Consider the following 16,638-nt stretch of genomic DNA (forward strand, 5'->3'; position numbering starts at 1 on the left):
GGTTAAAAGGAGTGGGCGTGGCTAGGGCAGGGACCAAAAGAATAACAGGAGATCCAGGTTTAATTTAAAAGATTATTGCATGTATATATCTCCGCAATTCTACGTGTAGCAGTCAGAGGACAACTACGTGGGGTTGGTTCTCTCCATACACTTTAAGGTGGCTTCTAGGGATGGAACTCAGGTCATTGGGCTTAGACAGCAAGCACCTTACCTTCTGGCCAAGCTCCCCAGCCCTGGCAACAGATTGTAGAATAGAGTTATTTGGAAAAATAGATCCTCTGCCATCCAAACCTTATTATTCACTGTCCTCAATGCAAGAATCTATGAAATTCAGGTAAACCTTATCTTAACCTTAACAAGAGCCAAGGGGACTCAGATGGTAGAGACTAATCTCGTGGTCCTAGAAGTATAAACTATTTTAATACAAACTATGTCAGAATGCTGCTTCCACCTCTTTACCTTTTGTTAGAAGTACTTCCATCAAAAAAGTGAGGAATACTCAGTCAAAAAAAAAAGGAGTAGCAAAGGATTCTAGGTGGTAAAAACAAGGAGAAACCATGCCAATGGAGCAGGCAAGAAGAGAGAGGGGAGGGGCACAGAGAAGGTGAATCTCACACTTCAGAATTAATATTCATTGAAGTCTTAGGAGAGGAAAGGCCATGAGGTGTGGAAAGAGAATAGCCGGGACTCAAGGCCCTCTCTACCGGAGAATAACTAGGTGACCTTGAACAAAGTGTGTGTGTGTGTGTGTGTGTGTGTGTGTGTGTGTGTGTGTGTGTGTGTGAAAACAAGAGTGGGAATAGCACCTGTCAGCGACTGCATAAGATGTGAGAAAATATTCTGTTACTGGGGCAGTGTCCTGACACAAATAGATCGAGATGTTACAAATTATGTTAGATACTTTTAAGGTAACAAACAAATCGCTTGAGTTGTTGTTTTCTTTTTCTTGTCAAGGTCTAGCAGAGTTAAAAGGATTTGTATTAAGATTTACAACTTTGTGAAAAGGCTGTGCAGTGCAGCAGGGGAGTTCTTCTTGTATTTAGTGTGGTATTGATCTGGAGTAGCATTAGTTTTGCTTTTCGTACCCTGGGAAGAGCTGAATACACAAGCAAGAGCCAAGAATTTCAAGTGTTTTCTTGGCTTTGGCCCTAATCCTGTGTGGCCTTGGGAGAACGGACTGTTACTAGTTTTCTGATCACTGCAGAAGTGGTGGTCATGCCTAATTATTTCATGTGGAAATTTCCATGGCCACAGTTGTTGGTTTTTTTTTTTTTTGGCAGCTTAATATGTAAGATAGAAGGGAGTTTATTACAATTCTTTGATATGGAAATCTAGATTTTAAAATCATACGATAGTAGCATTTTGATCTCAGGAGAAATACAAAAGCAGCTCTTTGTGTTTTTGAATGGAAGTGCTCACTTTCAGATAGTGCGAGCCTGCTTTGCTTTGCGAGAAGATGGAGGATGAGCAGGTCCCCTGCCTCTCTGAACTCTTGGTATATCAGAAAGCAGGTGTGGAATGAGTCCCTTCCCTTCCAGCTTCTCCGTTCTGTTGATATTTAGAATTTTAAAATGTGTACTCTTTGATGTAGCATGTGATGCTTAAGAACCCTGTCTTAGCCTGGCAATGGTGACTCACGCCTTTAATCCCAGCACTCGGGAGGCAGAGGCCAGTGAATCTCTGTGAGTTCGAGGCCAGCCTGGTCTACAGAGCTAGTTCCAGTACAGGCTCTAAAGCCACAGAGAAACCCTGTCGTGAAAAACAAAACAAACAAAAATTTGTACCCATTGCCCAGCCTATCTCTCTCCTTGTCTGTCCGGAGCCTTAACACCCTTTATTTCACGTGTGAGACTGGCTATTGCTGAGTCCAGCTTATTTCAATTAACATAACAATGTATTGTTCCACTTACGGAGAGGTCGCAGAGGACATAGTTTCCTTCTTTTGAGAGACCAAATGATATCCCGCTTCCACTGTTCTCTTTATCCATCCGATGAGGAACCACCGGATAGATCTCACATGACAGTTATTGTGAATAACACCACAGTGGGTCTGACAGCTGGTAGCTGCCACAGTTTCCAGATTGCTGGACTTACGATCATTCTACTCTTAGGTTTTAATGGGGTCTCCATGTGGTTTTCCTAGCGGCTGTACTCATTTAACGTCTCACCGTGAGTACACAGGGTTTCCTCCCCCTCCTTGTCTCCAGCAGCACTCATTGCCTTTTGTTTGATGCTGCAGCCCGACAAGTGGTAGGTGATGTCGTGTTCTGGTACTGATTTATATTTTCCTGATAATTACTGATGTTGTGCACTTATTCTTCTCTTTGTTGATCGCTTGTGTCTCTTCTTTTGAAAAATTAAGTCCTTTGTCAATTTTTTATGGCTGGATTTCAAAAGCTTATATGCCCATTACCCACCACTTAGGACTCTGATTCAATTGAATTAAGGTTTTTTTTTGGGGGGGGGGGTTATTGGACTTTTAAATACGACAGAGGTGATTCAGCTATGATTAAAGATTAGAGATCTACTGTAATGACAATAGCAAGCTTACTAAGTGCATATGCTCTTTGCAAATTCCTCACCCAAGCTTCTGTTAAATACTCGTTTGATACCCAATTCCCAGATGAGGAAACTGCACTCAGTGAGCTTGAGTCAGTTACCTAAGACGGCATCAAGGGCCAGAGGGAAGGACGGGATGACGACACTGACTGTCTGCCTCTAGAAGTTTGCTGTACTACAATTTTCAGAGCCTGGTAAAAAAAAAAGGGCAGGTAAAGAGACAGCTCAGTGCGTACAAATTGTGTGTGGTGTGACCATGAAGACCTGTGTCCACTCGCCAATGTCTATGTGAAAAGCCTGGAATGGCGGCCCATGCCTAGAATCCCAGCTCTGGGAAGCAGGAACAGGAGATCCCCGGATTTACTGGCCAGCCAGCCTAGCCAAATCACAGAAGAAAACAAATGGATCGTTTCTCATGAATGACCCCGAGGTTCACCTCTGGCCTCCTCACATGGACACACAAATGCGTGTTCCTTTGTACACACAAACATACATTTTAAAAATGTCTTTGTTATTTTATTATCTCTTTTGAAAATAACATAGAATGAGATAAACAAGCTTTTCCCATAATAACTTTTTATTTGTAGAACTTGAAAGTCTACAGGGTTTTAAGAAAAGGTGTGTGCTGTAAAAGTTCAATCACAGGAAGAAAGGATTTATTTGGAAACGGTTTTCTTGGTCTTCCCGAGCTAGCCTAGCATGCTTTTCTTGGCTTGTTTTCTTTCTGTTGCTAACAGAGGAGGAACAGAAGGATGATGTCATTTGATTTTTCTTCCCTTGCCAAGTCAGTGAAAGAATAAAACAAAAGATATCTCTGATGGAGAAGTGCCTTTACTGACACTTAAGCATTTTTTGTTTGAAAACTGTATTTCGAGGTGACTAACAACAGCCAGAGCATTTGCCGTTGCCTGTGAAGAAGACACCAGAAGCCTCCCTTATTTTAGCCAAGCTGTTAGAGGCGACTGCCGCTCTCCAGGGCTCTTCCTTTAGTGCTAATTTCATTAGTCTTTATTGTATTAGGAATAAAAGCTAGACATATTAATAAAACAATAAAAAGCTAGACATTGGCTTTATGACATTCTTGCATTAAGGTTTGCATTGACCTGCAGGGGATGGAATTCATTTACGACTGATCAGCTCTCATTCCGAGCCTTGATTCTCAGTTCTGTGACAAACTTTGATTTTCTGAAAGTCACCTCACAGTGTTCGAGTCCATAGCATGATTGCTAGAAATCCTGTTGTATAGAACTTGTCATTGTTACGAGGCTGGAGAATAATTTACTGGAGTTGTCGGTGATTGTGAGCTGCTTTGTGGGTGCTGGGAACTGAACCTGGGTCCATCTGAAAGAACAGCCAGATAAGAAGAAGATCAAATCCTAAACATCTAGCATTGGTTTTTGAGTTGACTGTTTACTCCTCAGCTTGCTTTGCTTGTTTGAAACCAGGGTATGTGCAGGTATTTTTGAGTGAGACCCGCTTGAAGACAGGCTAAGTCACCTTTACTGGCTAAAGCCCTGAACAGTCACCTGCTGCGTGGAACATCTTCAGCTCTGAAAGCGAGGCTGATGAGTGGACAGTCATACAGTTCTAGTGAAGAGGTTTGGGGCAACCTACAGGGGTGCTAAGGTTTGCTGGTAACTGGCTTTCTTGTTGGTGATTTAGAAAAACAGGGATGCGTGCTCCAGGTCTTCTTTCCCAATAAGGAAGGTGATGCTCTATGCCGAGCTGAGTCAGATGCTCTCGGAAGCTGCCCGTGGTTACTTTCCTCTGTACCACTCTGGCTTCATGAGGTCACTTGGTCAAATTACACCCCAAGTGCTTGAAATTATAGAATGAACCACAGTCGGTTTTTAATTGCAATTTTGAAAGGCCACAATCTTGTGAGCCTGGAGCCAGCAAGAACTGAATCAACTTATGTTTATGTGGTTGTAAGGTCATTACCCGTTTTATTTGGTTCAAAATAGCAGACTTACTGGCTCACACTTTGGACACCTAGGACATATACTTTAGCCAGTTAGATATTGACACGATCCCTTTCAGTTTTGTGGTTCTATGATACAATATGATATAATATCTGAGGAAATATGTCAGTTTTGTTAGGAAGCCAAGAGAATGAATAAGCAGCAAATACAAACACACTTTTAAATGCAAAAGACTATCAGAATAAAAAAAATATTTTTGAGATGGGGAGAGTCTCATTTATCCCAGGCTGGCCTTGAACTCCTGATCTCTTGCCTCCACCTCCCAAGTGCTGTCATCACAGGAGTACACCACCATGCCCGTGTAGGGTGGAAATATTCTAAATGTTGATTGTGGTCGTGGATGGTGGAGCATCTCCTCTAGATCTGTTTATACCCACTGCTTAGAGCTTGGAGAAATTGTAGCTGAGACCACAGTACAGTACTGTTGGGCTCTGGCGAAGGCTCTCCTGGGTTGCTGTTATCTCACTTTGATAGCAGGAGAGCTTCTTGGGGTCCCTAGACCCCAAATAGACACTAGCTCTATTTGGTGAAAAGTTCTTGCATCCATCATATTATGGGCTGAGATTCCAACACAGGGATTTTCTTTCTTTTACTCTCTTTTGAGATTGACCTCAAACTTGGTGTGTAGCCACGGATGACTTCGAACTTCTGATTCTCCTGTCTCCATTTCCTGAGTGCTGGGATTCCATGTGTGCACCACCGCCCCAGGCTTAACACATGGATGCGGAGAGGATGCAGAATTCAATCCATGGCATGGGTCCTCCAGAAGGGCTTTTTCAGAGATGCTCCCTCAGGTTCTGGTGACAAATACCTCCTGCCCTTTGAGATTTAAAGATGATGACAGCCTTACTGTTCCTAGGGATTTCTCCTGTCACCCCATCTAAGGATAAGGATGCTCGGGAGTGTTGAGTGGTGCATGGTCAGCACGGGGATACAGGTTGATGTCTGTTATCTCGGGGTTAAGAGGCTGTGCACTTACCTGTTATCTTTCTCTTAGATCCAAGAGTTGAAGACTGGCTCCTCATGTCCTCGCCTCTGCCACAAACCGTCATCCTGGGGCTCTATGTCTATTTTGTCACCTCTCTGGGACCAAAGCTCATGGAGAACCGGAAGCCCTTTGAACTCAGGAAAGCGATGATAACGTACAATTTTTTCATAGTACTGTTTTCTGTGTATCTGTGTTATGAGGCAAGTGTCTTCAGTATTCCTAATGGGAAAAGTTTGCCAGAGTCTTTTGTGTATATGTCAGTATGTTTTTGTTATGACTATGGAACACCTCCTCCTTTTTTATTTTTATTTTATTTTATTTTGAGAATTGAAGAACTTAGAAACTGAGCAGGTGTTTACAGCAACAGAAACAAATTGTTAGAAACAATAGTGAGGAAAGAAAAATAACACTTAGCTCAGAGATTTGCACATAATAAAGGTTAGTTTTGAGGAAACTCATGCTCATAGAAATAATTAACGAACTCGGAGTGATAGCCGGTAAGTGCAGGGCTAGGCCTGGAAGAAGACAGGTCCAGCTGACTCCAGAGCTCTTGTCTTGGTAACAGTCTGTCCCATCCCGGCAGGAACTTGTGGTTACTCTGTGCTCTGAGGAGCTCTACAATGACTGACTGGATGGGTTTCAGTGGATTTGAGGAAGAAGAACACGGACTCACATGGAGTCATAGGCTGTAAAGCCCTGTCCCTTGTGAGAGATATGGGAATCTTCCAGAACTCAGGGCAGATTGTGGATTTGCTCCCTGCCTCTGCTATTCACATGTCTCAGCTGCCCTCACATACCCGCTTCTCCAGGGTTCTTTGGTGTATTTCCAACCCCAGCTGTCTTCCTCCGTCTCTTTATTTTCTTTCTACCGTACCTGCGCTTGCTCAGACTTAGGGTCTATAAGGCGCCTTGCTGGCCTCCCTGGCTTCTGTAACACCAGCCTCACTCCTGCTGCAGATGACCTGATCAGTCTCCTGAAATCTCTGCTCCCCTTTTCTCCACAGGCTGCTCTCAAGCCTAGCTTCATTCTGCTGCTTGTCCCGTCTTTGTTCCTACCCCCTACCCACAGGCCTCTACTCTTCTCCTTTAGACTATGAACAGGCTGCTCGCATGTTCTCAGAGAGAGATTATACATTCGAGAGAGGCTAAGAGCATGCTTGCAAGCTAGGAGCCCAGGCTGCCTCATTTTGACCTTGTTACTTTTTCTCTAGGCCTTGGGCCTTTTAGGTTGTAATGACAGGATTGGCCTACATTTTCTCTCGGGTTCCAGAATGTTCTGGTATTCTCAGGTTCTGTATTTGACAGTGTCACTGTTTGTGATGACCCCAAATTATGTTTCTCAGGCTCGAAGAGAATCCAGTAGTAACCAGTTAGCTTTGGTTCCTGTTTTGTCAATTGCACCATAGAAGAAGGTTAAAAAAATATCAGAATCAGAGAGTTTCTGTCTTCACTAACACTTAAGTTATAATTTCCGAACGTACTGCCTGCTGAATATAAACCATTAATATTTTCTTTACTAGCCTAGGATAGAGAGATAGCTGTCAAAACCTTCACAGGCTGTTGGTGTGTCCTTAAACTCAGCATCAGGGAAGCGTTAGATCCACTCTGAACACACACTTTTAACTTTAGCTAGGACGCGTGCTCTCTGTTGACAATAGCATAACACAGGCACATCTTATGGTAGGGAGCAAGATCTTGTCGGGTTTTCAGAGTAAATGCCTCAGCCAGGCATGTTTGTTCAAAAGGAGGAAGAGAACAGTGCCATACTGAAGAAATTGGGCTGTCTTCTTGTGTTGGAGGGAGCTAGATACACATCCAGCACTAATGAGGGAGGGAGTAGGTGGGAGCACAGAGGCCGAAACACATAGCCTCTCTCTCATTTACCGCGACTCTTGTCTGTGTTAGGGTAAGGGGAGAGCTAGTCATCAGTTTAAGGAAATAGCTCCTGGGGTGAGAGCAGCGGTTCTCAACCTTCCCAATGCTGTGACCCTTTAATACAGTTCCTTATGTTGTGGTGTCCCCCAACCACAAAATTATTTCATTGCTACTTCATAACTGTAATTTTGTTACGGTTATGAATCATAATGTAAACATCTGATATGCAATTCCTGTGACAAAGCCTTTTGACCCCCAAAGGGGTCAGGACCCACAGGTTGAGAAACAAAGGGGTAGCATCAGACAAAATGAGTCTAAGCATATCAGAAATGGCATTGTTCACTGACTTGAGGATTCTGAGAAACAGAATTCACTGTTTCTGTCACATCCCATTGTTACTTTGAAAAGATCTGTTCACTTGATTTTTCAGGCATTTTAAAACATGGATTGCATATCCTATACTTTTCTGAGTCTTAATGTTCATGATCTCATAGCTTTTCCAGAGCTTATACAGAGTAAGTGTGAGGACAGAGAGAGGGGATGGATTTTAAACACCTTAGTTAAATTTGTTCTTTCCACTTTCCCCTTCCTTTTGTATATTAAAATATCATCTTGACTGATTTCTGATGATGGGTACTTGTTATCACTGCCCTTAGGAGCCTGAGACAAGAGTTGTTAAGTTTGAAATCAACCTGGGCTGCATAGCAAAACCCAGTCTCAAAAAATAAACATACCCAGGCCTCGAGAAAGCCTTGTAGTGTGTATTTTTATATTGGAAAATTATGATTTTAGCCAAACTAGTGATGAGACTATAAACAGAATATGCTTCAGAAACCAAAAGTGGCATAAATTATGAATCTTATAGTGAGAGAGAAGACGTTCTAAGCCAGATGCTGGCAGTTGCAGAGTGAGAAGCAACACTTGAAAAAAAAAAGAGAGAGAGAGAGAGAATGTTATTGTCCCTACCCCAGATCAGCCCAACCATTATACGTGTGCATTAACTAAAATCAAGCACTTGGCTTTCATTTGTAGCTACAGTTTTAAAAGATCTTCCCACCATCAAACTAAAAGAATGTCAATATGATCTTAGAATTACAATTCAGACTTATCAACAATAGGCTTTTCTTTTTAACACCAGTAGAAGGTCATGTTGTGGGTGTGTGGGAATGACCGTCTGCCTGCTTATGCTCCAGTTAGTAACGAGAGCATTGTCCTCCCTTATTTGTCTTGTGAATTCAAAGTGCAACTGTTATCAGACCTGTATGTGGTTGGTTTTTATGTTAAAAGAGGAGAGAGAGCACCAGAGCCAGGCACTGCCACTTCAGGTACTTGCCAGCTATGGGCAGGAAGAGCACGGTGGCCATGGCTACCCTTTTGGCACATGGCCAGGTTTTGGCTTGTTCAAACACTTACTGATTAATTGGGAAGATTTGAAATGTCCAGAGAAAACAGAGCCAGGCACTCTCCCTTAAAGTACAGGAGCACCCACATAAGTGGTGGACATAGGAAATACTTACTAATTAAGCAAAACACTCCCAGAGATTTGTCCTCCACCGTGTTGAAGGAATCCTCCCAAGGAAAGGACAAAGTAGTCAGAATGTAGTTCATAAAAACAGCGTGTGCATTTGTGGCTTTGAGAATGCCTGATGCCAAGCTTCTGCCCACAGCGTGTTCAGTTTGTCCTGGTTCTCGCTGCCTCTTCCCCTGCGTTGCCTGCTTGCTCAGCTGGTCATGCAGCAAGGTGTAGTCAAAACCAGCTTTGTTGTGCTGTTAGCAAGTGCGTCCTCTTTAACACGCATGCTTCTCTTCCAGTTTGTGATGTCTGGCTGGGGGACAGGCTACTCGTTTCGATGTGACATTGTTGACTATTCTCAGTCGCCAAGAGCCATGAGGGTGAGTTCCTCTTTGGGAAAATCTGATACTTAATGTCATTGTGAAAATCCTTTGGGCTCTGCAATATTGAATATGAATTCAGAATGAGTGAATGACTCGGTTATCGGATTATATTAATGGGGGGAAGCTAAAATTATAAGGAAGAATTAAAACAAGTATGGTGTATAAATTCTATAAAATGACTTTTAGTTCTGTTTAAATGTCTTGGGTTTCAAAACTTACCTGATTTCTGAAAGATGAGAAATAGAATTTTCATAAGATCGAGCAATTTCACTTCTGGCAATATTCCTAAAGGGTTGAAGTCAGGGACTCAAATAGGCGTCTATATACACATGACCACAATACCATTACTCACGATGACCAACATGAAGAAACAATCCAAGTGTTCATGAATGGTAAATAGCTAAACAAAATGCCCCCCCCACACGCTAGAATATTATTCAGCCTGTAAAAGCTACAGTTTGTATGAGTCTTGAGGACACTGCCAACATAGTATATTCATCACAAAAGGGCAAACACTACATGACCCAGCTTGTGTGTGGTACCCAAAATAGTCAAATGCATAGGACAGAGGGTAGAATGATGGCTGGACTGAAAAGAAGAGGGGAACGGGAAATCATTTCTGAGTGAGCATTGTTTCACCTCTTCAGCATGAAAGAGTTCTGTGGGTGGATAGGTAACGGCTGTAGAGGGATAGAAATGAAATTAAAGCCGCAGAACTATGCCTTAAAAAACTGACTAGGGGGGGCTGGAGAGATGGCTCAGCGGTTAAGAGCATTGCCTGCTCTTCCAAAGGTCCTGAGTTCAATTCCCAGCAACCACATGGTGGCTCACAACCATCTGTAATGAGGTCTGGTGCCCTCCTCTGTCCTGCAGACATACACACAGACAGAATATTGTATACATAATAAATAAATATTAAAAAAAGATTTATTTATTAAAAAAAACTGACTAGGATGGTAAATTTTGTTATGTGTTCCAAAAACCATTTTAAGTAAATGTTTCTTCCGTATAAAATACTGGATAAATAAATTCTTATCTGTGCCTATTTCCACAGATGGTGCACACCTGCTGGCTTTATTACTTCTCCAAATTTATTGAGCTGCTAGACACTGTGAGTATGTGGCCCACACATTCAGCAACTGCTCAACGTCTCCCTGAAACAATAAACAGTTAGCACAGCTGTCACATGCCTTCGCTTATCTCTCCTCCCCTGGCTAGCCTACTGTGATCCCTTTGCTTATCTCTCCTCCCCTGGCTAGCCTACTGTGATCCCTTTTTCCTGTACTTATCTGTGTGTTTAGAAAGCTTGCTTTCCGGCATTTCACAACCTTTAACTGCGTTCTTCAAAACATGTAGGTATTACCTGATTATGATAGACGGGCTAGCTGCCACTTTCTCTGGGTACTTGGTGTAGATGATGATGGCTCTTTATGAAGCAGGTCACAAAGCAAAGAGCAGCGACCCTGTTACGCTACACCAAAGCACAGTGTCCACCATGCTCTGTAAGACACATAAGCATCACAGTTCATAAACTCATAGCAAAATGTGATATTATCTTTGAGGTGACAGTCATTTGAGGAACACAAATGCTATCTTTAGCTGCTGTTTGGAAACCTGAGCTTGCTGGGCCCTACTTCTCCCTGCTTTGGGTCCTAGTGAGGGTCAGCTCTAGACCTTGAGCCATTGGGCCCAGGGGTTTGTGGACTCTGAAGTGGAAAGCCTGAGCTTTGTTCTCCTGCTAGCACAGGACAGCTATGCCGGCTTTACCGAGAAGTAAGTCTGGAAGACGCATCACTGCACTGTTGATCAGAAACGTCAACACTTTTCACTCTTAGTTGACTAATCATAAAGCGTTAGGTTGAGGAGGGACTTTGGAGGACTTAAAATCCAGGGCTTCTCGATTTTTAGCCTGCATTAAAATCACCTAGAGAGAAGCCTGCCCTCAGGAGGCTGAGGCGGGACCACAAGTTGGAGGCCAGCCTGAGCTACATAGCCCTGTCCTATCTTTAAAAACAAAAGAAGAGGAAAGGAAAGAAAAGAGGAAAAACAAAGAAAAACCAAAACCCATGGAGGACTTGTGAAACACAAATGATGCTCGAACTTCCTAGTGCCTCTGATTCAGTAGGTCCTGGGTGGAGCTGGGCAATTCCCTTTTCTGACAGTTTCTCAGCTGATCTTTGAGAAGCTGCTTGCCATAGACACATGGTTCAACATTCAGGTGCCTTAGCATCACATGCGTTAGGAACAAAACAAAGCACACAGGCCCCATCTCTTGCGATCTGATGTCCTGTGGGCATGGAGTACACATGGGTATTTTAAAATTATTTTTGCAGCCACATTTAGGATCTATTGATCTAGTTCAGAACCCCCACTGGGGGGGGGGAGGGGAGGGAGATAAAGGACCTAAGAAGTTGAGCTGCTTACCCAGAGGCATACTGGAAGTTTATGATCCCTATGTTGTGCACCGGGCTGTGCTCTTTCATGTGCATAAGCAAATGCGTTTGGCTTTAGTGACTCTCCTTTGCATATTCTCAGCAGCAACTTCCATAAGGAAATTGTTTCCGCCTTGAGGCCGTCCAAGTTTTCCTGACACAGTAATGCTTTGTGTTATGCCCTGAATTTGAAAGTCTAACTTTACTCTGGTGCCGTGAACTTTTCTGTTAGCGCATTCTTCCAACACCCAGCGCCCCTCCCCTGCTCTCCTGTAGCAAGCCTCCACTGGGCACGCGCAATCTCAATGGTCTCGTTGTTGCTGTTCTTATTCTTCCTATGGAGCTTTGCTGTCTTGTCCACGGTATTTTTCAGATTAACTCTTCAAGATTTTCAAGACTTTCACCATTTGTTTTCTTTGGTAATATATTCTTTGTGTTTGCTTATTTGTTCTCAAGTCCGCTCTCAGTTTGCCTAACCTCTTATGGTAGGATGTGTTAGAGAGGGGTTAGAGTGAAATAATCCCAGCCCTGGGAACTACAGCTGAACTTCTTGGCTGTCATGGAGGTCAAAACTTAGTAAGATTGATTTATTTATTTATTTTTTAATCAATAGTATTTTTTTTTCAGTAGGTTCTGGCCAGAGTTCTCACTGTGTATATTTGATTTTCAAATCTGCACAAACCTTCTTCTCACTTTCTTTTTGGCCCTCTCATTGATCATGTATCATACCTGACCTCGTGCATGTTGGTTCGCCTTTGAGCAGCACCCTGGAGAACCAGCTACACCTGCCAGCACCCTGCAAGGCAACCCATAGGCAGCCAATTGTAAAACTGTTTACCCTTTACCAGTACTTTTGTAAGGCTCAACAAGTTATTGCTTAGTTTTTATGAACTTGATTTTCTTTAAACTATTTCAGATCTTTTTTGTTCTGCGTAAGAAAAACAACCAGGTGACCTTCCTTCATGTCTTCCATCACACAATCATGCCGTGGACCTGGTGGTTTGGAGTCAAATTTGCTGCAGGTAGAAAAGGGAGAGCTGGGGTCATGTGATATATGGGTCGACATTTCGGTGTGCTACAAACACAAATTCTGTCCTTAAATGAAATTTATAAGAATTTAAAAAAAAAATCAAAGCACCAGTTTGGTTAAATTTCTGACTTTGAAATTATTGCCTGAAGCACAAGTGTAGGACTCTTAATTAAATCCCCACCCCAAGTCTCCAGACATGAAGACTTTTGAGTAAGACCTTCTATGCAGTCTTTAGTTTGTTTTTTTTTTTTTGTTTCCCTTTAGAGTCCTATGACATGTATTTCAGTGAAATCGGTAATGAATAAAAAGATAAAATATCAAAAGTTTTGGATTAATTGATATCTACTTAAATAATACTCCAAGTTTGTTCACAAAAAGTCAGAATAATATCTCTAGTTCTATGTTTTGTTTGCCTTCAGATTCCTGACACCCGACATATCCTTCTTAGTCCGTTCTGTGTTGCTATAAGATTGCTAGAGGCTGGTGAAGAAAAGAGGTCTGCTTTGCTTGCGGTTTTGGATGCTGAAAGCTCAAGACCCGGCTGAATTATCTGTTTGGGAAGGTCTAGCCGTGTAATATGGCATATGGCATCCACGCAGAACTGGCAAGGGGAAGAGAGAGGAGGCAGGGAGTGGACAAACCCACAGAGGATGAGAACAGAGAGGCATAACAAGAGAAGAGCAAGAGACATGGGGACGTCCTGACCCAAAATCTGCAGGGCTTGACCTAATCACCTCTCACTAGGCTGCATCTCTTAAGGGCCCCACTACCTATCAGTCCAGTTGCATTGGAGACAAAGCTTTTGGCACATGAACACTTGACACATCTAAGATGTGCAGACAACAGCGCAACAACTTCAAAGATGAGCCAGATCGCCTTGCGATTGCTCAGCTTCCCAAAGCAGTCTGTCACAGGACACATTTTGGTTGTAGTTTTGTGTTTTCAGGTCAGAGGTAGTTTAAACCAAAAGCTTGAGCTGAAGTGTCTGATTCATTTTGGTTTTCTATGTCTGAACACCTAGAAATGGAAAAAGTAAGCAGTAAGTTTATTCTTTCATAAAGTTTGAAATAAACAACGTCTCCAAGCATGTATTTCTAGGTTAGCCAACTGCTGCGAGAATTATTCATTCTATTTCTTTAGCATCAAGAAGTCACAGATACCCATAATTTTAAACCTTTATTATTTAATTCATCTGAAAGTTTCTTATTTTTGCTTTCTCCCAAATGAATATTGAGCCCCTCAGGCCTCTTAAGTCAGATACACTAACATCTTACTTATATTCATGAAAAACTGGAAAATTCTTCAACACACGCCCCCTAGGGGTAGCTATGATTTCAATACCCAGTCCTAGGGTGGTCACGATGTCTTGTGTGTCTAAAGGCAGGCAAAGAAAATGATACAGAGAAGTATCTGTGCAAACTTTCCCATTAACCCCGTGACTGCAAATGATCAAAGGTGACTGCTTTACTATTTAAGACACTAATAGAGGTATTCTCACTCCCTTTAGTTTATTTCTGTCTCTTCCATAACACCAGGATGTAGCTGGGCTTCCATATCTGTGGACTCTGCATCTCTGAATTCACCCAACCAGAGATTAAAACCAAGGAAGAGAAACTGCTCCTGTGCTAAACCATGTACCGATATTTTCCTTGCTGTTATTCTCTAAGCAGTACGGTACAGAAGTGCTCCCTTTGCATGCACGTGGTTTCCTATTATAAAGTCTTTGGGCACATGTGCACAGGTTCTGTGCATTCAGTCCACCGTTTTCTGTAAGGAGCTTTAAATTTCCACCAGAGGATTTTTTAAAAATATTTATTTATTATGTACACAATGTTCTGCCTCCGTGTATGCCTGCAGGTCAGAAGAGGGCACCAGATCTCATTACAGATGGTTGTGAGCCACCATGTGGTTGCCAGGAATTGAACTCAGGACCTTTGGAAGAGCAGGCAATGCTCTTAACCTCTGGGCCATCTCTCCAGCCCCCACCAGAGGATTTGAAACCTCCCTCTCATGGGGCTCGAGGAACTCTATATACTACATCACAACTCTGAAAAAGAAGTGGGAGAAAAAAATCGGAAGGCAGTGCTCCCAAATACACGGGTGCCTTGAAGACACCAAAGCCACCGTGTTCCCCTCAGCTCCTTTATCCTTTCTGTGGTTCTCCCTAAGTTTTCTTTAAAGAATGAATAGAGTGTTTTTCTCTACTTTGTTTGACTTCGTTGATGGTCTAAGCTTCCATTTCAAAACAAGCCATACTTTCAAGAAGTGCAGATTCAAGCAAGGATGCCCTTGGGGTTGAAAATGTCCCATGTCTATGGACTTCAAGCACTTTGTCATAGTGTCTTGACTCATCACCTTAATCCCCATCTCCTTTAAAGGGTGGTCCAGGTAAAAAGAGAATGTCTTGTGTCTCTAGTGTGCTCTGTGAGCTGGTGATCCGGCTTAGTCTTAAGTGTGGAGTTCTTGTCTACAGGCCTGCATCTTTTGCCCTGCCTTTTCAATAGTGGGCCCAGCAACAGGATTTGTTTCCAAAAGTGTGGTTTGACCAGGGCTGTGGTCCTAGGACAAGCCTGTCTGTTTAAACTAATCTTTGCAGATACTGGAACACAGACAATCTCTGTTTAGTGTTTGACTTCTTATTGCCTTCTGTGCTCTCTTTTGGAATAATAGCAACCCAAATTTCCCTTATAATAAGAGGAAAATATTTTCATGGTAGGTTTTTCTATTAACTATGTAAATACCCCCTTTGGGAAATGTAGAGAATTATTCTAATTACCCAGGTGGTTCTTTTATTTTCTCCAAACCAAAAGGGGTAATATTTGAGGCAACTACTTGTAACTCATTCTGAGATGCTTGCTTTTCGGGCCCATTCTTGTAAAGAAAGCAATGCTTCACTTGAAAAGCCTTCTGAGGAGAAAAGTAAAAAACATTACTAATTAAAATGTGATTGTTTTATTAACAAACTTACTACAATAATATGTCAGAAAGCAATCATTAGAGAAAATAAGTAAGTTGAATTTCATTTGGCAGCTTATTTTGCTCAGAACTCTTCTTTGATTTAACCCTCTTAACTAATCCCTAATCCATGCTAGTCCCTGTACAAGATCCTCAGCTTAGTGAATTTAAATCACTGGTTCTCAACCTTCTTAATGCTGCAACCTTTTAGTACAGTTCCTCATGTTGTAGTGGAATTATTTTTACAAATAATTCATAATTTTTTATTGCTGCCTCATAACTGCAATTTTGCTACTGCTATGAATCATGATATAAATATCTGATATTCAGGGCAGTCTTAGGTGACCCTTGTGAAAGGGTTTTAGATGCTCAGGGGTCACGACCAACAGGTGGAGAACTACTGATTTAAATGGTAAAGGTAACATGGAGAAAGTGGTGTCTTCGTGAGGAAGAGCTCGACACAAGCCCTTCTGAAAGCTGAGCTGTACTTCCTGTCTGTGTTCTTGCTGGGCACAAATGAACATACGCAATCTTCCTTTGCCCTCCCAGGAATCAGCCTGACTCCTGAGCTATTACAGGAATAGGCAGCTGCTCTTTTTGTCAGTTACCCTGAAAGGGTGTGTCCCCTCCCTTATAATTTATTCAGGTTTCTTTTTGGGTAGAAAGATTAATCCAAATGTAAATAATAAAAGATGAGAGCATAGTAACATGCTTCATTGATAGTGTTGCTTTTGAAATTTGTGATAATTAAGAAATTTTTCTGCAATTTGATTAAAGTCTATGAAGTACACGGTAGCACAAGGCTTTAGATGAATATGACCTAATTATTTAAAGTGTGTTCTTTAATGGGAATACTTTAGCAATAATAGTATCTAGAAATATCCAGAATTACTGCAACTATGAATAATTATTTTAAAATAA

At 42.1% G+C, this 16,638-nt stretch overlaps 1 protein-coding gene across 3 annotated transcripts in view; it reads left to right on the forward strand.

Moving 5' to 3' along the window:
• The window catches only part of Elovl7 (ELOVL fatty acid elongase 7), a 72,021-nt gene that overhangs the window by 48,628 nt on the left and 6,755 nt on the right, over nucleotides 1-16,638 (forward strand). For 2 of the 3 annotated variants that reach the window (XM_005356773.3, XM_026783798.1), the window contains exons 3-6: nucleotides 5,539-5,729; nucleotides 9,217-9,297; nucleotides 10,355-10,411; nucleotides 12,649-12,754. In XM_005356773.3, coding sequence (XP_005356830.1) covers nucleotides 5,539-5,729; nucleotides 9,217-9,297; nucleotides 10,355-10,411; nucleotides 12,649-12,754 — 435 coding nt within the window. Of the gene's footprint in view, nucleotides 1-5,538; nucleotides 5,730-9,216; nucleotides 9,298-10,354; nucleotides 10,412-12,648; nucleotides 12,755-16,638 lie in introns of those variants that run through there. The other variant, XM_026783799.1, reaches the window with a different exon arrangement.

This window comes from Microtus ochrogaster, chromosome 19, assembly GCF_000317375.1.
Source record: "Microtus ochrogaster isolate Prairie Vole_2 chromosome 19, MicOch1.0, whole genome shotgun sequence".
NCBI lineage: Eukaryota > Metazoa > Chordata > Mammalia > Rodentia > Cricetidae > Microtus > Microtus ochrogaster.